Source organism: Vanessa atalanta, chromosome 23, assembly GCF_905147765.1.
Source record: "Vanessa atalanta chromosome 23, ilVanAtal1.2, whole genome shotgun sequence".
In the NCBI taxonomy this organism is placed as follows: domain Eukaryota; kingdom Metazoa; phylum Arthropoda; class Insecta; order Lepidoptera; family Nymphalidae; genus Vanessa; species Vanessa atalanta.
In genome coordinates, this window is record NC_061893.1 from 631,669 (window position 1) to 657,999 (window position 26,331).

The 26,331-nt window shown below is 33.9% G+C and overlaps 1 protein-coding gene across 1 annotated transcript in view; it reads left to right on the top strand.

Annotated features, from left to right (window-relative positions):
* Positions 1-26,331, top strand: part of LOC125073073 — a 116,382-nt gene that overhangs the window by 33,130 nt on the left and 56,921 nt on the right. Inside the window, exon 2 of the mRNA XM_047683760.1 lies at positions 21,928-22,110. Coding sequence (XP_047539716.1) covers positions 21,931-22,110 — 180 coding nt within the window. The 5' untranslated portion in view covers positions 21,928-21,930. The remainder of the gene's footprint in view (positions 1-21,927; positions 22,111-26,331) is intronic.

A 26,331-nucleotide genomic window follows, 5' to 3' on the forward strand; every position in this document is an offset into this window, starting at 1 on the left:
CAGTCAACTAAAAAGTCATTAGTGTTGTAATATCCTTTAGCAAACAAACGCTCTTTAACGATTCTTTTGAATTTTATAATTGAATAATTTTGAACGTTTTCTGGGATCCTGTTGTAAAAGCGTATACATTGCCCCAAAAAAGAGTTACTAACCCTGTGTAATCGGGTACTTGGAGTAACAATTTTATTTTTGTTGCTAGTGTTAATAGAATGTACGTCACAATTTCTGGGAAAATCATTTATGTTTTTGCGTACATACATAACATTATCAAAAAAAAATTGAGAAGCGACAGTCATTATTTTAATTTCTTTAAATTTACATCTTAACGAATCTTTTGGTCCCAGGTTATAATTTGCACGAAGAGGGTTACTCTTCTGCAATACAAAAATGGTATTAATATTAGCTGAATTACCCCAGAGTAGGATGCCATACGACATTATACTGTGGAAATAACTGAAATACACAAGGCGAGCCGTATACTACATCAGTCAAAAGTCTAATGTTTTTTACCGCATAGGCTGCAGAGTAGAGTCTATTCGCCAATTTATTGAATAAATGTCCGATCCAGAGTTAAAAGACATCGGGGTACCTGAAACATGAATAATCTCACGTTTTGGACCTTTTTAACGACGTTCCCATACAACGAGAGTTACATAAAATTAGAATAAAACCCCGATTATCGCTTGCTGTGAATTGACGTACATACTTTATTGCCGTAGAATTACAAACAAAATGGATAATAAAAGATAACTCCAAGCAATAAACGACACTTGTTATATAACCATAAGGATAACTGACTTCAGTAAATTTTATACTATTCTCATTACATTGCATTATTATTTACTTGGTGGTAGGGCTTTGTGCAAGCCCGTCTGGGTAGGTACCACCCACTCATCAGATATTCTACCGCCAAATTACAGTACTATGTATTGTTGTGTTCTGGTTAGAAGGGTGAGTGAGCCAGTGTAATCACAGGCACAAGGGATATAACATCGTAGTTCCCAGGGTTGGTGGCGCATAGGTGATGTAAGGAATGGTTAATATTTCTTACAGCGCCTTTGTCTATGGGCGGTGGTGACCATTAACCATAAGGTGGCCCATATGCTCGTCCGCCAACAAATTACATAAAAAAATGACGATAAGTACCACAATTTTACTTGGTAGGGTTTTTTGTTAGGGTAAGCCCATTTGATTAGGACCAGCCACTTACTAGTTATTTTAGTGATTAGTAGACCTTGCTGTGTTCTAGTTTGAAGGTTGAAATTGCCTTTGTGGTAGCAAAGCATCTCACTTAATGGGCGGCGCTTTGAACGGAGTTCAAAAGTTAATATATTTAGCACAGTCAATGGCTATTGGTAGTGGAAACCATTAAACTGCAATTTGCGGCCGCAAAATTTCCTGTGTACTTTATGCACGAGTGCAATTTATTAAAAAATAAAATAATTCGAAATAAATATACATATCTTATACCCAATATCAATCAGGCATAAAGTAGCTTTATTAAATTTTCTAAGAATTAAATCATTAATTCCCGAGATTCCCGACGAGCATACAAACAAAATTTACCTTTCTGTAACACTAGTATCAATCTACGGAAAAGGTTCGCGCTCGCTTCTCGATCCTAGAATCTGAAACCAAAATAGCCACATTAAAGTTACAATACATCAGTTGGATATTTAATTGGAGGTAGGGCTTTGTGCAAGCCCGTCTGGGTACCAACTAATCATCAACCAAGGTTGGTGGTGCATTGGCGAAATAAATAATGGATAATATTTTTCACAGAGCCATTGGCTATGGGCGCTGGTGACCATCAGGTGGCCCATCGTCCGCCAACGTACATCATAAAAAATCTTTCAATATTCATCCTAACCAATATTATAAGCTCGAAAGTGTTTATAACGCTTTTCTTTCTAGCTAAAATCTATTCAACCGATCAAAATTTTGCGTACATTATCAGGTGTACAAAGACCAGAGATAAGGTACCTCAGATCTGCCTGCCACCTCATCAGGCACCTAAGGTATGGACGAGAACTAATCTATACTAATATTACAAATGTGACTAACTCTGTCTGTCTGTCTGTTGCTCTTTCATGGTCAAACCACTTAACTGACTTCAATGAAAGTCACGAAGAAGAAGGATACTTGGTGGTAGGGCTTTGTGCAAGCCCGTCTGGGTAGGTACCACCCACTCATCAGATATTCTACCGCCAAATAACAGTACTCTGTATTGTTTGTGTTCCGGTTGGAAGGGTGAGTGAGCCAATGTAATCACACGCACAAGGGACATAACATCTTAGTGCCCAAGATTGGTGGCGCATAGGTGATGTAAGCAATGGTTAATATTTCTTACAGCGCCTTTGTCTATGGGCGGTGGTGACCACTTACCACCAGGTGGGCCATATGCTCGTCTGCCAACCAATGCCATAAAAAAAGGAGATTCTACTTTTTATGTCTAACCTGAAAATACGAGCGACTTCGCGGGTAACGACTAGTTTGTAACAATTATGTTATTGGGACACATATATATGTAAGTAATTATATGTTAAATCAACCAACTTTATAATATTACTATATCTAAAAACCTATGCAATACAATCCCAAACAGCTATGGAAGTATAAAAATGAACCAAGCGCAATTCGTAGAACTTTTCTTTGTACTCCCTTTATGTGTAATATTTTAATTAGGACATAGACTTTGTTTACATAGTTTTTCATTTATAATCAGGCTAACAGTCTAGATGGCCTAGTAGTTGGGAATATTAAAACTACTAAGAATTCGGGTTCAAACTCGAACGAGATGGTTTAATTTGTTTATTTAAATACTTTAATGTACAACATTAAAATAACTGATACTCCGAGAGAAACAAAAAATCAACAATGGCGGTCTTCTCGCTCATAGTGATCTTTCATAGACAAACTGTGGTGGTTTGGAAGTTTTGTAAGATTATAGGTCCATAGTTCATCTGGTGCTGAAAATATCTCGAGAAAACCTGCGTGCGTTAAAAGGAAACCTATCACAAGAATAGCGACCAACTCGTACTGTTAGAATGGAACGCCGACGACGCCTTTTAGAATGGATAATTACTAGACAGCTATTATTTAACATTAATGTTGGTGACATTATTCATGAATGTTTGTGCCATCAAATACAATATCCAAAAAAATGTATCTTAGTACGTTATTTTTCACTTGGTGTATGAGTGAGTACTCATCAAATATTCGAACACCAAAACTCACTTTTGTTATGTTCCGGCTTAAATAGTGAGTCAGTGTAACAAAGTCACAAGAGACATATCATCTTTATTCCCGTTTAGGTCCATCGCATATTAGCGATGTCAGGATTGGTTAATTTTTCTCATAAGACCTAGTACTTAGTTACTTCTGATGGTAGCGTCGTTACTTCTGATTTTCCATAACACAAGCGCTTTAGCTACTTATATTGGGATCAGAGTAATGTATGTGATGTTGTCCAATATATTTATTTATTTATTTAAGGTCTATATGTATCTAATATTGTGTGCTTGATAATGGTGACCACTAACCATCAGGGGGCATGCTACAATGAATAAAAATATATTGCAATAAACGTCACCTACATTAGTAATGGAGAGCAATCACATTAACGGTTCTACTAGCACATGGTGAAAGTTTTGTTCGTGACAATATTTGAGTAAGAAACATAAGAAGATAGTTTATGAGTTGTTTTTCCGAAAAAGTATCTGAATTTCCGTCAAAGAGCGGAAGTTTTTAAGAATAGCTCCCCTTATTATCTTGTAAGTAATACAATCTTTTACGCTAATTTGGATTATCCTACTATTCCAAAGCTAGAGACAATGTTAGTTAAAGAGCAATCTTTTTGGCGGAAATACCTATCCAGAGAGCCGAGATGGCCCAGTGGTTAGAACGCGTGCATCTTAACCGATGATTTCGGGTTCAAACCCAGGCAGGCACCACTGAAATTTCATGTGCTTAATTTGTGTTTATAATTCATCTCGTGCTCGGCGGTGAAGGAAAACATCGTGAGGAAACCTGCATGTGTCTAATTTCAACGAAATTCAGCCACATGTGTATTCCGCCAACCCGCATTGGAGCAGCGTGGTGGAATATGCTCCAAACCTTCTCCTCAAAGGGAGAGGAGGCCCAGCAGTGAGAAATTTACAGGCTGCTAATGTTAATGTTAAACTAATTTATTTAAATGAAAATACACTTAATTAGTGTAAAATTGTAACCATGACAAAATCCTTATAATATGCAATTTTATTACATAACGTTACGTAATATATTTGGCAGATCGCCTGCATTATGCAGACGATCAATTGCCCCGATCCTTTAAACGTACGGTTTTAAAGGCTTTAGATTGTAAACGATAACGTTGACTCGGCCATCTCGGCTCTTAAAAATAGTATGTCATTATGGCGAACTGTTGCACTGAGCATTTTATTAAGCATTATAAACTTCAATCTACAATATATGACGAGTAAGCCCGACTCCATTGTGTTGTGTAGAGTGAGTTCGCGTGTCAGGGACGCATCAGTTAGCGCGGAGCCGGGCCATCATTAGCGGTTAATATTATCACCTCACGTCTTTTTACTATCTATTGTAAACTTTCTAAATGTAAAATATTTAAATCATATACTGTTGTATATTCTTCTAAAGTAAACGTGCAGTGAAGGGTCAGAAATCGTCCATTTTAGCAAGCGCATTGATCTGTCGACTTTTAAGGCACTTTACTTTTTTTTGTTACTTGATGGTAGCCTTGTGCAAGCCAATCTGCCAGACAGCAATACTTAATAATATACACAATGTATTACTAAGTATTAATGTTATTGTATTTAATTGCTCTCAATTATTACGTTTTTTTATTATTTATAGTATACACGCTAGTTTGAGTATTAACACGAAAAAGCAATAATATAAGCATACATTAAATCAATAAAATTAAATAATTAATTTGATTTTGAAAATTTAAGGGCTGCTAATGTAAAATAAATAATTAAAATTTATTTAATTATTCGGTACTTTTGTTAAATAAGTGCTTTGAGTAATGAAAAAATAGTGGGAAAAAAAAGATTTTACGCATTGTAAGCAAGCCATAAAAAATATGCGTTAATTTTTATAAAACTATTTTTAGTGGAATTTAAATTTATCAATCGCCTTCGAGTACCACATACTGAAATTACGTTTGTGAATAAGCCCGACCTAATTTGAGGAAAATAGGGATATTGGAAAATACCAAAAGAGCATGCTACTGAACTTTTATTCCGACATTTTCAAAGACCTGTAATTGTGCGGTGAACCGAAATTTATTTGCAAAACATTTGCATACGAATTCACGTTGGAGTTTTTAGTTAATTGAATTACCAGAAATCGTTGAAAAGAAAATCATTCTGTGAAATCTTACGCCTGATTGGCTAAACTCTTACTAAGCTGTTGTAATACAGTTCTCAACGGATATCTACATATTAGAAAACAAAATACCTCGCGGCGTTTGTCTGTTGAAGTGGTTTTCAACAATGGACGAAGTAATTTTTGAAGATGATTTAGATGTAGACTTAACTTACTTACTCATTATGGTTTTTCGTAAATTGGCTGAAATTGAGGATTGTTGATGATACCGGAGAAAATCTTACGGACTGGAAGCTTTACTGGTGTGAACCGCACAAAAAAAAGATTCTTTCAACTTGTGCAAAGCCGGGACGGATAGCTTGTGCTGTTGTAATGCTTGGCACTAGAATGTGCGAGAAAAACTAACAGTTAAGGGGACAGAGGTGGAGCGAAATTACACGTTGGACAGCAAATATAATTTTGAACGTAATAGGTAGACAGACTAAATGACATGCGGTTACCACCGCTCGTAAAAGACATTGCACACAGTGCTGTAAAATTAACCGTATCTTTCGTTGTCGATGAGCCACTAACGTTTGAAATTAATATATCATTACATGTGTCTGTGGTTGCACTGGCTAACTCAATTTTAACGGGAAAACAACAATACTTAGTTGTATAGTTTGGCAGTAGAATATTTAATAAGTGGCTGGACAACCAAGACGGGCTTGCAACGCCCTTACAATAAGTAAACTCTTGAAATTTATCAACTCGTAATACCCATGGAAGTTTTATTTCAAAATAGCTTTTAAAGTGTTGTCTTATTTTTATTAGATGATGAGTACTTATTTAGAATTGTCTTAACAATAATATGCTCTTAGTTTATTATAAATCAATCAATCATCTTTTATTAATATAATTTTACAAGATTATATTACACGTAAAGCCAACGGCTCAAAATGTATTTTACCGAAAGAGCCTCAGGTTCTTCAGAAGAGGGCTTAGAGGATAATTCACAACGCTGCTCCAACGCGGGTTAATGGATGTGTTGGACAGTTTAATTAATTAGCCGAGTCATTCACTCGTGATGTTATCACAGATAATTTATAAATAAATATACGAATGGTTTCAAATCCGCAATCTTCGATTAGGATTTCACGTGTTGCAACCACAGGCAACCATCTCGTCAATGGTTTAGATGTTTCTAGAAATTCTAGAAAAACAAATGCTTCCAGCATTAGATCAGAAAAGATCACATGAAATATATAATAAATATACTTATAAACATTTTAACCCTGGAGGTAGAATTAGGTCAAGTTTAATAATACATTGTCATCAAGATTCTAGAAATTCAAAACGGATACAAGACATATACAATAAACAAAGAATAAAAATAAGCAGAAAAAAAATTAAATATAAAATTTCGTGACATAAAAACGATTCACTTGATTCTTCTTCTAAATGTTATTTTAGAATCACGTTAAGATGTATTATGTGCATGTAAAATTTCAACTCCGTAGGATAAGAGGAAGAGATGTTCTTTCAGTTTGCAAAATTTGACCTTAATTAACAAACATTGCAAGTTAAATAAAAGCTTGTAAAAAACATGGTTTTGTAAGTGTTATGAATGGGCCTCGTTAGAACAAATTACAGGGATTTTTAGCCATTGAAGAGTTCATCGTTGATGATACCGAATTATTCTATTGTCTACGAATTAACTGACTGAATCGTGCGATTATATGTATACAAGTGAAACCTGACTGCTTCATTACTTTATGAGACCATTACAGATCAAATCAAAATATAATTTATTTAAATAGACACGTATTAACACTTTTGAATCATCATGTTGCAAGATCACTTGGTGGTAGGGCTTTGTGCAAGCCCGTCTGGGTAGGTACCACCCACTCATCAGATATTCTACCGGCAAATAACAGTACTCTGTATTGTTGTGGTCCGGTTAGAAGGTTGAGTGAGCCAGTGTAATCATAGGCACAAGGGACATAACATTTTAGTTCCCAAGGTTGGTGGCGCATAGGTGATGTAAGGAATGGTTAATATTTGTTACAGCATCTTTGTCTATGGGCGGTGGTGACTTACCATGAGGTGGCCCATATGCTCGTCCGCCAAACAATGCCATAAAAAAAATATTGAATCGAAGCAATCGGATTCGGAAGACTATCTATCGAGAAGAATTGACACGAACCTCAGAATTAAGGCTTAATTTGAATTGATTTCACTTATGTTAGACGTAGGAGTTTATTAAGCACAAATCAGCAATGCTCCTCCGAATTTCTAGCCATCTTTGATTAATATTCTCATAATCGATTCATTTGACCATTTCTTACACGACTAGATACAAAAAAAGTATTTATCTCTCTACCTATAATACAATTGTACAATTTTAACTATAACCTGTAATTATACATAAAATTATATATTAGTAATACTTTGAAGTACAACTATTTAATAATGACGTTATTTTAATTTTCAAAAACTTTTCGAAAAAAAAAAAAAGTTTTCTAAAACGTGCTGCATGTTCTGGTATAAGTTTTATGTATATTGCTTTAGTAGTTATTTAATTAGGCATTACAAAAAAAGCGTCTCCTCATTTATTAGCAGAAATATTAAGCAAATTGACAGGTTTAACCTTACCTTATAAATATTTGCTTAGACAAGTTCTTTCTAACTGTCATTTTCCTGAGAACCGCCAAGAAACTCAGTGGTTCCTCTTTCCCAAGATTTTAAATACAGAAATACAGACAGAATAAGGAAATCGTTATGATATAACCTAAACAAAATCAGGGAAAAGAAAATATGATATAAAAAATAGTTAGATGATTTATGATATATTGGCGAGTTTATTTGGTATAAATATTTGTACGATATTGGGTTTCAGATTATCGAATTGCTTGCCCGAGTTAAAGGTACAACCATTAAGTTAAAAACCTAAAGTAAAGTAACATGGTAGAATTTCATCTGACTCGTGCAGGTTGAGCTGAGATGACCAAGTGGTCAGAACTCGTGTATTTTAAGCCCAGGCTTCTGCCTGTAAAAAACAGGCTTCTGCCTGGGCTTAAACTTCTGAATTTTATATGCTTAATTTGAGTTTATAGTTCATCTCGTGCTCAGTGCTAAAGAAAAAGATCGTGATGAAACCTGCATTTTTTTATTGCCACCTATGTGGTTTTTTATGCCACCTATGTGGCAAACGAGCAGGATGCTCACCTGATGGAATCTAGTACCTGCATGTATCTAATTTCAATCCGCATTGGAGTAGCGTGGCGGAGTCGGCTACAAAGCTTCTCCTCAAACGGAGAGCCTGATGCCTCGATGCCTTAGCCCAGCATATACATATAAACGTCATATAAGCCTGATATCTGCTGATTGCACGAAAACTTGCCTGGATTTTAACTTGGAAAATTAAAATGTCACAACTTGTTGAAAAAGGGCATGGAAATATACTCAAGAGTCATTATCTACTGAAAAGACAGACCTCGATTATACAATGTTTTGGTGTATTTTTACGGTCTTATCAAAATCCTGAACATAACTGCTAAGAAACTAGACTATGTATAACAAATAGCAGTTTTATAGTTTCGGCTGCAGCAGTATACGATACAGGAAGTAATTATTATCCATTCTGTTCCTTGAATTGGTGAAATATAATTTAAGAAAGCCATTCGAACTTACTTCGGGAAGAATTTATTATTTTTACAATATTTATACTAGCTTCGAAGATTCACTTCAAAACATTCTTCTAAATTCAAAATGACGATCGAATTTTACCACTGTGATAGTTAACATTTTGAATTCAGATCACGTGTAAATAATTCGCTTAATAATTCTAACAGGAGTTTCGCTGGTTTCAAATATGAAATCCATCCGGGCTGGAAGTATTTATTGTCCAGAAATATCGATATGTTTGTCATAAGCTTGGTTACAAAATCAAACATTAATCAGAAAACAAAGGACGAAACAGCTGTTCGATTCCCAATAAAAGCGATCACTTAGGCGATGTACTGAAATCAACTCTATTTACATGGTGTTGGGTTCATAATTGATTGTTAAAACGATTGGCCTACAGCCAATTGGAAATAAGATAGGATGAAACATCATCATTTTGATTGCTGAAACTTCATGAAATATGAAATAGAGAGATCAATTCTAATTTCTATCTGGTAACTAATTGCTAGATATTTTAACGTATTGTGTTTTAGGAGCGATATGTCAGTTGTTAACAACTTTGCCTTTTATTTTATTTTCATAATTTACTATCACTGTGGAATAAGACCAAATCCTCTACATGAGAGGATTTCTTTCCACAGCTGTAGGATACTTTACGTAAAATTAATCAATAAATATGAAGGAAATTAGATAAATATAATTTTGTCTGTATGCAATAATTAATTTGAAATCCTAGTTAAAAAGGCTTAACCATTTTAGATTAAACAAAAATACACCGGACACTATCTTAACTACAGCCAAAAGGGACATAACAACTTAGCTCCCAAGGTTAGTCGCACTTTAAAAATATAAGGAATGTATATAGTATTTCCAACAGGGCCAATGTCTACTAAGGTGGCAATTAAACATCAGATGGTCAATTTGCGTGTCCACCTACATCACAAATGAAAGGAATGATGTTCAAAAATAAAACACTTCCAAAAAATACAATTCGTGATTTCAATTGAAGGTATAGAGCACAATAATTTTCTTAAAATGACCAAAGCAATTTATATCCGAAGCGATGCCAATTTTTCATTTGCTACAGAGCACGTGAATTATTTCTCCAGCGAAACAACTAAAAAATGTCCCATTGTTACCGCGACCTTTGCCGACATCGCTGCAAAATCATAATGGGGAAAAACAATGGCCACAATTACACTTTTAATAATGCCGCTTTAATTGTCTTTAGGCCTAATTTTCTTCTACCTTTTAAGTATATTTTAAAATAACAGGCTAAAAGTGTCCCACTTAAACGTAAAATATTTTGTAGCTGCAAGCAGTTCCTTATAATTATTTGTTACCATTTGTTTAATCAATATCAAAAATATCATCCTACGAGTCTTGACTGCTTCGTAGTCCTGTGACTCGGTTATAAAGATGCAAACCTTAAAATCCAAGGTTCGAATTCTGTGTTAGGTCAATAAAATGGAATTAGGTTTTCCTATTAAAAATTATTCAATTACCATCCGAAGTTTGGATTTTAGCACTGTGATGCTTGCCTGGGTTTGAACCCGTTATTATAAGTAAGGTTTATCATTAAATCAAATAAGTTCAATTTTCAGTATAAAGAGTTAGTAACAATTTTTGTATATAAATACTTGGAATTTACAACGACGGCAATATATATTTTGGAAGTTATTCCGGAGTTTTCGGTTGAAAATCTAAAACCTTTTCTAATGTCACTCACTGTTCATAATATCCTTTTGTAAAAGGGTTCCAGAAGTTTATTACCCGTTGCCCAGAAATTCTTTCTTAATTAAAACTTTGAGCTTTCTAGACTTGAATTATATCTTGTGTATGCAAATATATTACGAGTTAAAATTTCTGTTCAAGTCAAGTCAAAGTTATAATCTTCATTCAAGGTTGACATTATGCTTACGATTTGATTATCAAAAAATCTGACACCAGTTCGAAAATAAATATCTCAGACTTGAGAGGAGCCATAGATACCAAGGATTTTCTTTCTGGCTGATTTGAGCAACGACAAAATCTCAAGGGAGACTAGCACACTTGGTGGTAAGGCTTTGTGCAAGTCCTTCTGGGTAGGTACCACCCACTCATCAGATATTCTACCGCCAAACAGTATTACTCTGTATTGTTATGTTTCGGTTTGAAGGGTGAGTGAGCCAGTGTAACTACAGGCACAAGAGCCATAACATCTTAGTTCCCAAGGTTAAGGACGTATTGGCGATGTAAGGAATTGTTAAATTACAAGGCATTGTCTATGGCGGTGGTGACCACTTACCATCACATGGCCCATATGCTCGTCCGGCAAACTATACCATAAAAAAAATCGCTGATCAAAAATTGGCATTTTGTTGTAAAAGTGCAGATGGCCTCAACTTATTTACCCGTTGAATCGACTGAGACAGTTCTTGAAGCGGATGGTGAGTACGCTCCCCAATAATTGTGCATCCACCCAATACTATAAGGCAGTAAGACAAGAAAATATTACAAACCAATATATTTAAATAGAAATTCCCAACAGGAAATAATTTCTGTTAAGTTTAATCAATTTAATGTTTTATATGAATTGTTTAGAGAGATGATGCCAAGCTAATGGAATGTAATCAAGACAATTGTTATTACCAGCATGACAATTAAATAACAATTAACGCATAGACACTCCGACTCCGCAGTTCCATAATAAAAGATGAACGTGTCGCTACTAAAGACCACATTTATACCTAATTATTTTTCTCGAGATGTTGAGCATAAATGTCTCCAGTCTCAAGTTTTCGTTAGACATTTTCTCTCATTCTTGCAACAATAAGGGGTGCTGAAAAATGATAGGGGGATGAAAATGATTGATTGCCATTGAAAATAAAAATGCGTTTAAACTGTTGACTGCCTTTGTTGTATTGAAGTGGTTTCAAACGGACATAAAGTTATAGATACGGTAATGGTCGAAAAAACAGTATTTTATTTGAGCTACAACTAGCTTAAAGTACTTTTAGAATAAAACCTTAAATTCTAAGCGTTGCCCGTTCATGTCCCACTGCTGGGCAAAGGCTACCTTTTGAAGAGAAGGCTAGTCGATAAAAGAGTCAGATATTCGTCCACCGCTTGCAAGATCCATCCATAATAAACAAAATTAAGCCTATAATTTGAGCAGTATTATCTCGGGTTTGAACTTAGAATCCACATCTTGTAACTAATGGCATTTCCTTTTTAAAAGAAATAGACACACACATGCATACACACGTGGGATAATAAAATCATTATATATTAAATTACAGCATTTAATATTTAATAATACTTTTTTACTCATTAATAAGAGGCCCAGTGGTTAGAACGCGTGCATCTTAACCGATGATTTCGAGTTCAAATCCAGGCAGGCACCACTGAATTTTCATGTGCTTAATTTGTGTTTATAATTCATCTCGTGCTCGGTGGCGAAGGAAAACATCGTGAGGAATCCTGCATGTGTCTAATTTCAACGAAATATTGCCACATGTGTATTCCATCAAACCGCATTGGAGCGGCGTGGTGGAATATGCAAACCTCCTCAAAGGGAGAGGAGGCCTTAGCCCAGCAGTGGGAAATTTACAGGCTGCTAATGACTCATTAATACAGAAGTGATATGTTTACTTACCGAAAGAAATTCAGCGGTATATTTATTTCGTCTAATTTTGTAATGACTTACAATAAATGCTCTAATTCCTTCGCCTTGCATTAAGTTAATGCTACTTATAACTTTACAACAGATAGTTTCAAATGTGAAGCTTAATAGTAAGCATTTTTTAAATAGGACATTCTTTTACAATTATTGTATAATATATTCAGTCAAGTGGTTTTACGTTATCTGTTTCGGAGCGCGCCACAAACGCGAGTACATCCATTGTTATGCCTCTTCATACACTTGAGTCTCGAGATCGCAACCATATACCAAATTAACCACTAAAACCTTGGAAATAAGGACTATTATTCTGTGAATATATTTGTGTGGTTATTTAGATGGGAAGTTTTTATTAAATTATTGGAATAGTTTTTAAGTGTAATTTTTTGATCTAATGGACTACCTAATACAATATTGCTTATTTTAATTTAATCTCCTTTCGAGAATAGCGCATGTGTATCCAATGTGTATCATTGGAGCAGCGTGGTGGAATAAGCTCCAACTACATTACAGTTACATTTTTATTTTTATATACAAACTAGCTTAACCCCTCTCTACCCGTGTTTGATTTATAAAACTTTACCTAGCACACAAGCTGTTACCCCCCTTTTGCCCTTTCGATGGGTAAAATAAAAAACTACCCAAAGTCCATCTTCGAAACTAGAATTATTTCAATACCAAATTACATCTAAATCGGTTTAGAAATTGAAGCGTGAAGTACTTACTGAGATGAGAGTTACTTTCTCATTTATAATATTTCTATAGATATTCTAATTTAAATTCTTATGAACTGTATTATAATTCCTTGCTTCATAGCAACACGAATTCAAATATTGACGAAAATCATTAAATCACAATATTATTTGCTTTTATCGCATAAGAGATTAATTATTTCTTGAGAAATTACGCGCCTTGGTACTTTAATATTATGGCATAAATGATTTCACTAGATACGTTTATTGTTAATCATTTTCTGAGGTATCCGAATGAAAACATTTTCAAAATACGCATATATTTGATTTAAACGGTTGTGGATACTCGATTACGTAATAAGGATTACTCAATTAAGGATTATATTGATGGTGAAAAGTTGTGGAGTTAGTATTACATGCGGGATAATAATTCAATTATTAAAATCTTTGTGAAAAAGTGTGGAGTTTGTATTACATGCGGGATAATAATTCAATTATTAAAAACTTTGTATAATTTTACTTAATTATATATTTGCAATGCAATTTATTATGAATCTCGATATGATTCTCGTTTTATTTCATTAATTCAATTATTATATTTAATAATATATGTAAGTGATTATAGGAAAAGAGCAACTATTGAATTACTTGTCGGTTCTTCTCGGTAGAATCTACTCGTAAATTCAGAAAAAATGGTAACTTTAAAATTAATTTAATTAAAACGATGATTGAAAAGTGCTCGCGAGAGCCTACTTGAATATTGTATATTTTGATTTGAATAAAAATTATAAGTGAATTTGTTTATTGGTTACGCTTTCTCGCCTTAAATGCTTAACCGATCATAAGGTAGGAGAGAACATAGGATAACTCACACGCGATAGAAGCCGTTAGCGGCAACGATTTCAAAACATACATAAAATAAAATAAAATAAATTAAATTAACTAACTAAAATAACTACATGCTTTATATTCCTGTCGAATTTCCTAACTGATCTTTAATTGCAGGGCCGGATCTACCATATGGCTTTTTGGGCTCCAGCCCAGGGCCCCGTGGATTCAAGCTACTTCAAGTCAAAGTCAAAAATAGACGATAATGCGAAATAATCCATTACTTTGTTAAATTAAACAGATCGTATGGTTTGCAGCCATGCGAGTCCTGCAATTAATCAAACCCATTCAATTAATTTAATTCAAGTCTACGTTCTCGTAAATTCTATCTTAGGTGGGCACCTAAGTAGTGTTAGCCCAAGGCCTCCTAAACTCACGGTCCGGCCCTGCTTAATCGCTGAAATTGTTAACCGCAAAAACATTATAGCCCACAAATGTATTGAGATATTCTTGTCTTACATTACTCTCATAGTATTAGAAGTCAAGATAAACTTGACGAGCGAAATCGGGCGCAAGTGTAGTGAATTGATCACTTCCAACTTCCTAACTCCGATCTGCTATTGAAAGTACGTTGACAGAAGAATCTAATAACTTTTATGGCCCATAATCGAAATTCGAACGCAGATTTGGATTCATTTATACCGAGACAGACTGTCACGAATATAATTCTTTTGACATATGTTACATATGTTTTTGTATATATGTTATATATGATATATGTTTTCGAACTAATTACACCCAGACGAATCCAGTGAATTGGAATCTTTGATATACATAATTCAAATGAGCTGTTTTCTCATTTGCTTCGGAACCTTCGAAGTTAGATCGGTCCGTATCTACGAAAGTATTTTCTCTACATTAAATAGGTCGCTGAAGTTTTCAAGTAATACGGTGTATGTGTATCTGTTAAACTTATTTGATCATTAATATAATTGGAAGAAAACAAAGTTACATTAGTATTACACTGTTAACTGCTTTGTCGAAATATTGTTTTTGTTTAAATTTATATATTTTGGTGATTCAAAAGAGTTCCTAATAACTCTACAATCTTCATTCTTATATTTTTAAATTTAGAACACAATTTTCATAATGAGATGGATTGAAATTCTTTTGTCTCAAAATAAAACTTTTTATGTTTTGCTTTATTTCGTCGTCGCGACAATGAAAGTATGTCGAAAGTTTTCGGTACTTCGGTTCCAAGTTTGAAGGAAGCTCTTAAAGATTAATTATGTCGTGTATGTTCTGTGACTTTGTATCTACAAGACTTTTTGACACTGTTATGATTTCTGAAATAGGCTAGCATTACTTTTGATGTGATTAAGTTTCAAACTCAGATTTCTTACACCAGATCTTATAGGTATTATTGTATTGCTCCTGGAAAGGTCTGAGATGAGCCTCTCCTCTACTTCAAAATCTCAAAGTTCTAGAAGCATAACATAGCAGGTGATGCGTGCAGCTGAGGCAGAAGCTTTAGTAGGTAACAATCTCACATAACCCTATTTCACCAGAACACAAATAAAAACAGAAAACTTAAAAGATATCCCCAGCACTCAGTTTTAAAAACAAAATCAAAATATACTTTATTCAAGTAGGCTTTTCCAAGCACTTTTGAATCATTTAACAAACTATATTAAGTGAAGCTACCACCGGTTCGGAATGTAGATTCTACCGAGAAGAACCGGAAAGTTACTCAGTAGTTACACTTTTTCAACATCTAAAAATACAGTCGTGTTAGTTAAATACAATTATATAAGTATTTAAATTTTAAAATCCTAATCGTTATAATCATCATTAATAATTATTATATAAGTAACCTCGTTATCGATCGTATATCGAAAGTAGAATGAAAAATAAATGAAAATCGAACCGACAAATCCCGTAATATCCGTCACTAAGTTTTCGTTTGATCTGCGCTTCGGCTGTGATGAAAGATATTAAAATATCGAATTTATTCAATTGCGACGTAGACTCCCTTTCACCAAAGAGTCGGTTACTACTTTAATGGGGTCGTGAAGCGGTTATGTTATTGGATAGTTTTGTCATCTTAAAACGATCTATCTATTTTCTTGGTGGTAGGTTCACCAGATATTCTATTCTCAAATAGCAAAACTCAGTATTGTCGCGTTCCAGTTTCAGACACAAGGGACATTACATCGTCGACGACCTCCGTGGTCAAGTAGTATGTACACCGGTTTTCATGTTTACGCTACTCTGAGGTCCCGGGTTCGATTCCCGGCCAAGACGATGTAGAAAAAATTCATTAATTTTCTATGTTGTCTTGGGTCTGGGTATTTGTGGTACCGTCGTTACGATTTTCCATAACACAAGTGCTTTAGCTACTTATATTGGGATCAGAGTAATGTATGTGATGTTGTCCAAGATTTAAAAAAAAAAAAATTACATATTAGTTCTCAAAGGAGGTGCATTGGTATTTTAAGCAATGGTTAATATTTCTATGAGCGATGGTGACCACATAACATCGGATGGCTCACTTGCCCGTCCACCTTTTTCCAATAATGAAAGAAATATAGCTTTAAAGTTGGTTGTATAATATAAATGTTTATGAATGGTTCGGGTACTATCCACTCAATGGTTATTTAACTTCCAAATAATTATTCTGTGGTGTTCCTGTTTCAATAGTAAGTGAGCCAATACTTTTAAAGGGATGAAGGATATGACAACTGTGATTCTTAGTTAGTTGGTTGCTAACGGCGTAATTTTTTTACGGCTTATGTTTTTTACCAATTCTATCCTATGTTATATATCTTAAATTAAGCATCTTATACTTTATATCCAATATTATTGATAATATATTAAAAAAACCTTAATACGTAAGAATTTTGTGACAGATGATTGTTACAGCCAATATATCTTGGTTAATGTTTGTTAACAAAGACAAGAATATAATAATTACCATTCAGTCAGATTTATAGCCATTTTCTCATTGAGTGTCACTCAAAAAAATTTACAAAGGAAGGAAAAAATAAATGTTTTGTTGTTACAAAGGTTATTGCAGACAGAGGTATATATAGAATTGTAAAAATAGATAGAAGATATACCTCAAGTTTCTGAAGCACTTATTAAAGTCAAATTAACTAACCGCTCATTGGTTGCTCATTATGTCATCGGTTGCCATCGACCAATTACAATTCAGAGCGGAGGCAATTAATTAATTTGAAAACAGTATACCTAGCATTCAATACTTTGTTACATACATTCCGTACAAGATCATACAAACCTGCTAAAATAAATAAATAATCAGTCAGACAAACGCGTAGCCATTTGTTAAACAAAGTTCGTTAAGCCAATGAAATTTGTCACGCAGTTTAGCCTATTAGTTACAATATAAATGCAAATAATTTAATTTCATCTTCCAACTAATTTTGTCATTTTCATTCAGGTAACAGGTAAGGATTACTATGTTTGTTTGTACACATTATAAGTACTGTTGCCTTGGCTTAGTAATTGCATCTGCTGTTGGGATATTATCAGCAGCGTTTAGTTAGGAAGTTAGTTGTGTTATATAAGTACGTATAAAGCTTGCAAGATTCTTTGGGGATTCGCTTGATATATTTTCAATTGAGTCAAATTGTAATCCAGTTGGATTAAGAAAGTGCATATGTGCTTGTGTGTGTGCAATACTACAATTGAAGAAGATTATTATATTTGTCATGTCAAGACAAAATAGTTTACTATATTTTTAAACATTACGTTGAAGACAACCCTTCATAGCATTTGTTGCACTTGTCTCTATTTCTGAAAGGATGATAGCACAATTTCATTGTGTCTGTACAATGCGGGCTATCAAAACCATTATAACCTACAGATAAGGGAGTCTCTGTATTTTGAAATAACTATTATGCTTAAAATAGTACCGACAATAAATATATATATATGTATAAGGATATGTGCTAGTGATTATGTTATGTTAATAATATTTAATTTATGTAACAGAAGAAAACTGACTATGTTAACAGATATAAATATGTTAACGATAAAATGAATGGTGGTGTTCTTCGGTTGCCTTATGCTGACGAATTTCAAGACCTCTCTGTGCTGGAATTTTAACACTCTCTATTTCGTATTCTTGATATGTTTTTTTTTTTTTTTAATATTGGACAACATCACATACATTACTCTGATCCCAACGTAAGTAGCTAAAGCACTTGTGTTATGGAAATCAGAAGTAACGACGGTACCACAAACACCCAGACCCAAGAAAATATAGAAAACTAATTAACTTTTTCTATATCGACTCGGCCGGGAATCGAACCCGGGACCTCGGAGTAGCGTACCCATGAAAACCAGTGTACATACTACTCGACCACAGAGGTGTTGAATCAGCAATATGAACGGAAAGACGCTGGGCCAACTATTTTATGAGCTATCGAAGACATTCAAGTGATTCCATGCTAACTTTTTATTTTAATGGGCTTCTGTACCTTGTATGAGATCAATTAATCTCAAATCATAGTCTTAAGTTTAGCTTTGGAATCCTTTCTCCTTCTAATCTAAGTTATTTATTGATGTAGATAATGTTATGACTATATTTTCTATAGTATGTTTGTAGGTTTTTTATTCATATATAAGATCTTTTTTTTTGAAGTAACATAACTGTGTGTGAATGTCTCACTGTCGAATTAAGGCCTCTTTAATGGTTTTCTTCAGGTTTTGGAGTTTTTTTCACCGCGCTGCTCTACGGTTGGATACACATGTGGCAGAATTTGATTGAAATTTGACACATGCAGGTATCTCCACGATGTTTCCCTTTACGACTGAGCACGAGATGAGTTATAAACACAAATTAAGTATTCGTGTTGATGGCCTGGATTTGAACCCGCAATCATTGCTTAAGATGTTAGCATTCTAACTACTAGACCATCACAGCTTTTGTTGGTTTATAAATTTCAATAAGACTGATGCGCAAAGATGGCACCTGATACGTTCTAAATTTTCTCGATAAACTCCAGCACTTTAAGAAATATAAACCACTTCAAACACAGTTTCTACTACATTAACTTCTAAAATTTCAAATTTGTTTAAAAAATAATCGTATTTTAAAATAATTCTGTTTGTAATTTTTGAAGGTAGACAGTTACGTGGATCACCCCATGGTGAGTTATCACCAGCGCCCGTGAATAGTAAATATTGGCAATGTAATTTGTATAAACTCTTCCAAATCTCAAACAGCAGCACGCCATTAGATCAAATGAGTGACTTCCCTTACGCTTGTTTTTATACTAGCTAACTGTGTTACCTTGACGGTTTTGGACTTTTTTGACGCAGGGATGAATCTTTCGTTTTTTATTCAAAACGTGTAAGTTGACTGATTTATGGGCTGTGATAAGTGGTCACTACCGCACTTCATCTTCGAAATATTGCCGCTTTCGCCAATCCAAAAATAGTAAATGATTCATTTCGATTCGAGAGAATTTAAAATGCTGTCTGATAAATCTTTTAATGTATTCTTGTAAAGTTTATTCTAAAAATAATATATAAATAATAGATTATTATTGTTAAGACGTTGATAAATGAGCAGGTGGAATACCTGCGGAAAACACTTTGTTTAATGTACCCACTGAATGTTTTAGTATGAATTTATGCACGCCTTTAAGAGGGATGTTTTCGTTTCCAGTGATTTATTTTTAGCAAATCTGAATCTTTGATGTTGGTTTTTTATTCTTATTTTCTTTGGTAATACAAAATTGATCAGGATTTAACTTTGGGATTACGTTAACTTCTTTTTTAACGACAAAAGCGAAGAGAAAATGCCAGTTCTACTAAGTCGACCTTTTTAAATTTTATCCTCTTCAGAATTCTCTGATCCGTTCAATCTTTTATTTATTTATTAGACACTCCATTAAGCCGAGATGACCCATTAATCTTTAAATGAAAATGTGAATCTTGATGGCTACGGGTTTAAGCCCGGTTTATCTCAATTATCAATAAAATACGGAAAAGACAGAATATTCGAGACGAATGAAGAGACCTTCCATTCAGGGCCTCTCAGTGTTTTCTAAAGTGCGAGAGTAATTTGGGCTATATACATTATAAGTATCTAATATCCAAGTTGCTACTTCGCTATTATTAATCCTGATCTTATTCCATTGGTCCTAGCTGATGTTCATATCTTGAACTATATTATTAATAACATTAAATTGATAAACTGTTTTGTCTTCTCTGCCTTAAATATATATTTTCCAACCTGAAGTCGAGTAGCGTGGTAAACTAATTTCAGAATCCGTTCCCATTCAGAATTTAAGGTTTGTGCCTAAAATAGAACTTAATACGACCGTCAACTTGAATTGAAGTTTATGAGTATGAGGCTATAAAGAAAATTAGTTGTATAATACTAGTATGTTTTAGTACAAAAATACACGAATATAATATTTAAACTTTTAAAAGAGTAGTAAGTATGCTCGAAAATAACAGTTAAATGGCCCAATTTCGCACTACAATGAATGCCACGACAAATGTTATAACAATTATTAACAAAGCACTAGGGTTTCAACTTTTTCCAACGTCGTTTTTTGGGCTTAAAAAAATTCGGACTATTTCGGTTTTAGGATACCTTTCATTCCTCTTGCATACACTTTGTGTATCTAAGATGAGGTCTCTAAATGTATGGAAAAGCGCTTAGAGACTCCAAGAGGACCTTTGTCTTTTCGTTATTTAATTTTTTAACATAACCTTAAATAATATTTGTTTGTTTCGCGCATGGAACGACAATTCGGTACAAAGATAGGAGATAGGATAATTATTTAAAAAAATACTTTGTACTTAAAATTTTACTGTTAAATTTTACTGAAGTTTGACAGAAAAACGATCTAAGGCTGTGTATTTCTTATAAAAATCTTTAGCCTAGAATAGTGGAAAGACTTTTCCATCAATATTATATTGCGTCAAATGTGTTCCATCCAAAAAAGACCCTTGGAATTCAGACAAATTGCATGCTCAGTATCATGCCACAATTTTTTAACATAGTTCTTATTACCATTACAGGAAGGTCTATAATTCAAGCATATAATATAAGGGTTATTGTCGATCTTAAAACAAAATAGGACAGTCACTTGGAACAACTGATATAAATCCTTTTTATCAGTCTCAATCAATGTTTTATTTCGTCCGAAGTTATGGTTGTTATTCCTGATTGAAATTGTACGTGAAAAACTTTGCTTGATAATGTTAAACGAAGCTATAAATATACAGCAGTTAATCATAAACATTTTGATCTTTGTTATAGAAACCTAAGAGTTAAAATACAATAAACTTATTATTGTTTAAATTATATATACATAGCATTTTATCGTTTGCTAGTTTTAAAATTTAATGTCCTCGTGAAATTCTTTAACAAGATCAGATCTATACATCTATGTGTCCGTCCCAGAATAATTTATAGCATCGCCGAGAAAGCAATAGTAAATTCTACTTGTACAAGAGAAAGAGCTCAATACACCTGAGCTCACTAGTTACCCTAACGACAAACAATTTGGACAGATGGGCCAATGTTTTACCAATATTTTCCAATTATCCATTTTACCGAATAACAAATCCCGTCATTAATATTTTGTTGAAGTAATTTTGTGACATGGCACAAATTATAGCATAAATCAATCAAGTAAAATTTATTTACACTTCACAATTTTGTACTAAATTATATATTTTGTTTCGTAGAAAATGTCGAGTGCATCGCGATTGGCAATTGTTGGCATATTGCTGACATTGGTTGCTGCTGCTGCTGGCATCAAATGTTGGCAATGCGGCCAATATAGCGACGGAGTTGGGTCCATAACACCCTGCAATAACCGGAGTGCAGCAAGACTTAATCAATGTCCACCAGACGCAAAATATTGCATCGTAAGTATTACATGTTTTATTAATTAAGATTTAGACCAAATACTTTTCCGTTTTTACGGAACCTACCAATATATGTATTTGTTGTAATGATCCCAGCACGTTATATAACGTACTATTTATTACATATTCCATAAGTCCTAATTACCTATACAGGCTTGAAAGAAGTCCTACCACCAATGATAATTTTAAGTTTGGTAAGCATAATAAAAAGATAAAAGTCTTGACTAAATAAACAGAATTATTAATGAACAACAAATTGACTGAACGGCGTTCTGTTATCACAAGTACATAATATCTTAGCGAAACTATCTTCTCATCACATTAACAAGATATAAACACTGAACGTAATAACATTTACCAGACCCTAATTTGTAGTAATATTGAGCGTATTAACGCGATGAGTTAATCTTAATAGCAAGATACCGCAGCCATTTTCCAAAGGGTCGGATACAATGAAATGGCAGACGTTACTTTTTGCGCGGGAATTAGAATTTTACGCGCTCTCTGTTCTTAATCAGTATTTTACTTATGAAATTTTCGGGACTATGAATTTCGACTTTAATCAAAAAAGTTTAGTGAAGTATTTTCGTTCTTAAGTAATGTTTGAAGGGAACATTGTTTTGAATTGTCTTAGGGCCTTAAGGAAAGAGCCTGTAAAAGGCCACTTTTAGGATAAACTCTATTTATTCTCCTTGAAACGATTATTAGGTTATTTTAACACTCGGTCCCAATACGTGTTTATAGATATGACAGATTTCCATACAGATTCCTTGTAAACAATTTAAAAATTCAGTAGCTTTTGCCTTCATTTGAATTGGATATCCTAGGTTCTGATTCACGTACTTTAACCGCTGCAACATCTCGACACCCATACTTTTACAGATACCTCTATTTTTATATCAAGATTTAAGTTTTATATTTGAATAAATGTTAAATTTTAATGCTAATAATTCAAGGCTTACAGGAGGGATTATTGTCCAAAATATATTCATCAGATTTAAGGAAAAGTGTTACAGGAAAATTTAGAAAAACATTAATTTAACAAATGGCATGATTTCACTATCGTTCAAAATACAATCAAAGATTGTGCATTTATCCCAGATGGTACAGCAGTAAAAGTGATTCTGGATGGTAAAAGTTCCTTATCAATGTTTTATGACTTCAAATGTGTCTCGAAATAGACCCTCGAGATTCAGATAAGTTGCTCGATCGGGGCGTATATTTTAATGTATTCAATTACCATTGCAGGAAAGGAATGAATGGCTTAATCATATGTTATAAAAGATTGTAGTCTTAAAACAAAATAACATGAGTTGTATGAAGTTTTTATCAGTTTTCATTAATGTTTTTATTTTAATTAAATTCGTATTTCGTATTTCTATCAGATGAAGGGTCTTTGTCTTTAGAAAACCACAGTAACCCTTCATCACATAGAAATTTGGAAATCCTCACTAGTTCGGAGTTATAAAGTTGGCAAAAGAAGGCCATTTGTCCTATCCCTGAACTCTCGTGAGTTCTGTCAAATTGCTGTACAATTATTATAAGATTTAGGGAATAGAAATTTATTCAGAGGACACGGTTGGGTCCAAAAATTATCCAGCACAGTCTTTGTCATACTGTTGTGTTCCGGTTTGAAGGGTTAGTGAGCCAGTACAACTACAGGTACAAGGGTTATAATATTTCAGATCCCAAAATTGCTGGCGCATTATCTTTGTAAGGAATGGTTAATTTTCTAACGGGGCAATGTCTATGAACTGTTCCCACTTACCATCAGCTGACCCATTTACCAGACGACCTACTTATTACATTAAAGAGAAATTTAAAGGTAACAAAACATAAAATTATAATTGTCAAATAAAATTTCAATTCCATAAAAATTTGTTTAACATAGAAAAGAGATCAAAAAAATGCCCGAAGCTTGAGAGAATTGAGGTAATTTTATATTCATGTATTAGGGAAAATGGAGGAATTTAAATTTGATTGGTTACACAGTAATCATGAGACATTTTAATTGGATTGTTTTTCAAAATTATAATATTAAATTTACAGATTTTATATTTGTTATTCGTATTTAACGAGATTCTACCTTTTTGATGATGAACATGAATTTGGGGTAAGACTGAATCGTATACCGAGACGGCTAACAGCATGACGTTCTTCTACGCACTCTATTGCCGTGCTCTATTCTTCTGTGTGAGAGGCGAAGAGGCGCATGTACAATTTGTTTCGCTGGTCGTTCAGGCCTCCACTCCCTTTGACGAGAAGTTCCACCACGCTGTTCCAATGCGGGCTAGTGTAAAATACCAAACCGACGAGGCTGGGACCGGATTTTAGTACATTTATAATATATAATAATAAATAGGAAATAGACGTATATATATGTATATAGTTAGCATCAGGTTTTTATGTTTGGAATTTGTAAAGCATCACTATTAATTAAAAAAATTAACATATTTTAATCAAGTTGATTTTTCATCTACTAAAATACAAATTATTTCATTTTCTATTTCCTCACATGCAACGAATATAGACAGATTCGTTCGTGACTACGCTGATAAAATTATATTGAATAGGTATCAAATAATATCTATCATTCCGATGCAAATATTGTAAAACGATAAATACTTCAAAACTCAGTGATGTTTGTTATCAATTTCATAATTTGTACTCGGGTTTCAACCACAATCAAACGTTTTTTTTATTATTTTTCGTTTCAATGGCACATCGCGGGGTCACAATGAGTGTCGCGAATAACGTCTTAAGACCCGATTCGGCTCAGTGATTTGGAAATGTAAATCTAAATCGAAGGTTCAGTGTTCAAACTCGGGCAAGAACTTTGTCTTGATAATGACGACCTCCAAGTTCGAGTAGTGTGTACATCGGTTTTCATGGGTACGCCACTCCAAGATCCCGGGTTCGATTCCCAGCCGAGTCGATGTAGAAAAAGTTCATTAATTTTCTATGTTGTCTTGGGTCTGGGTGTTTGTGGTACCGTCGTTACTTCTGATTTTCCATAACACAAGTGCTTTAGCTACTTACATTGTGATCAGAGTAATGTATGTGATGTTGTCCCATATTCATTTATTCATTTACGTATTTCATCTCGATCTTGGTGAAGAACTATGACAGATATAGAACTGCATACATCGGTTAAATACACTCACCAGCTTTGGATGATTTCGTCTTATTAATAAACGTATTATATGTGTTTTTAAACGATGGTAATATTATGTGCTTCAGTTAACGTAAGCTAACTTAATATTTAATTACTCATTACCGTCATAAGAGCGCACTTAAACTCATCGTACGGTAATGAATATTAACCATTCCTTAAAATGCGCCACCAACCTTGGGAACTAAGATATTATGTCCGTCGTGCCTGTACTTACACGGGCCCATAACACATCAATACTAAGCAGTTGGTTGTAGAATGTCTGATAAGTGGTGGACAGCCTTTATTGAGCCCTTAAACCAACATTTAAAAATATATTCTTTATAATTCGTCATCGTAATTTTAGATAATCAATTATATTGAATCTTTGAAGTATAAATTTAAAGAAATTAAGATATTGACTGTTGCTTCTCAATATATATTCTGTAATGTTTTGTATGTACGGAAAAATATTAATGTTTTTATGAGAAAATGTGATTCTCATAACATTGGTACAAGGAACAAACACAATCTTGTTACTCCTGTTACTCGACTGCATAGAGTCAGTAACTCTTTTGTGGGGCAATGTATACGCTTCTACAACAGGATCCCAGAAAGCGTTCAAAATGCTTCTGTTGCGAAATTTAAAAAAATTGTTAAGGAACGCTTGTGTGCGAAAGGTTACTATACAATTAGTGAGTTTATGTTTGATAGCACACCTTGGGAATGAAACGATCGCCTCCTGGCTGTTTCTACTCATATATGTATATAATTAATTTGACGTAAAAAAAAAAAAGTCCCGCTGAGTTTCTTTCGCCGGTTCTTCTCAGGTCAGGGTGTTTTCTTTTTCCGAACCGGTGGTAGTATTTAACTTGACAATCAATAAGAAAGTGTAATACTTCTATATTGAATAAAGGAATTTGAGTTTGAGTTTGAGTTTATTTAAAGTTACCTCAGGTTCCGCTGCTTCCACATTACATACATTATATTAGCAGCCTGTAAATTTCCCACTGCTGGGTTTAGGCCTCCTCTCCTTTTGAGGAAAAGGTTTGGAGCATATTCCACGCTGC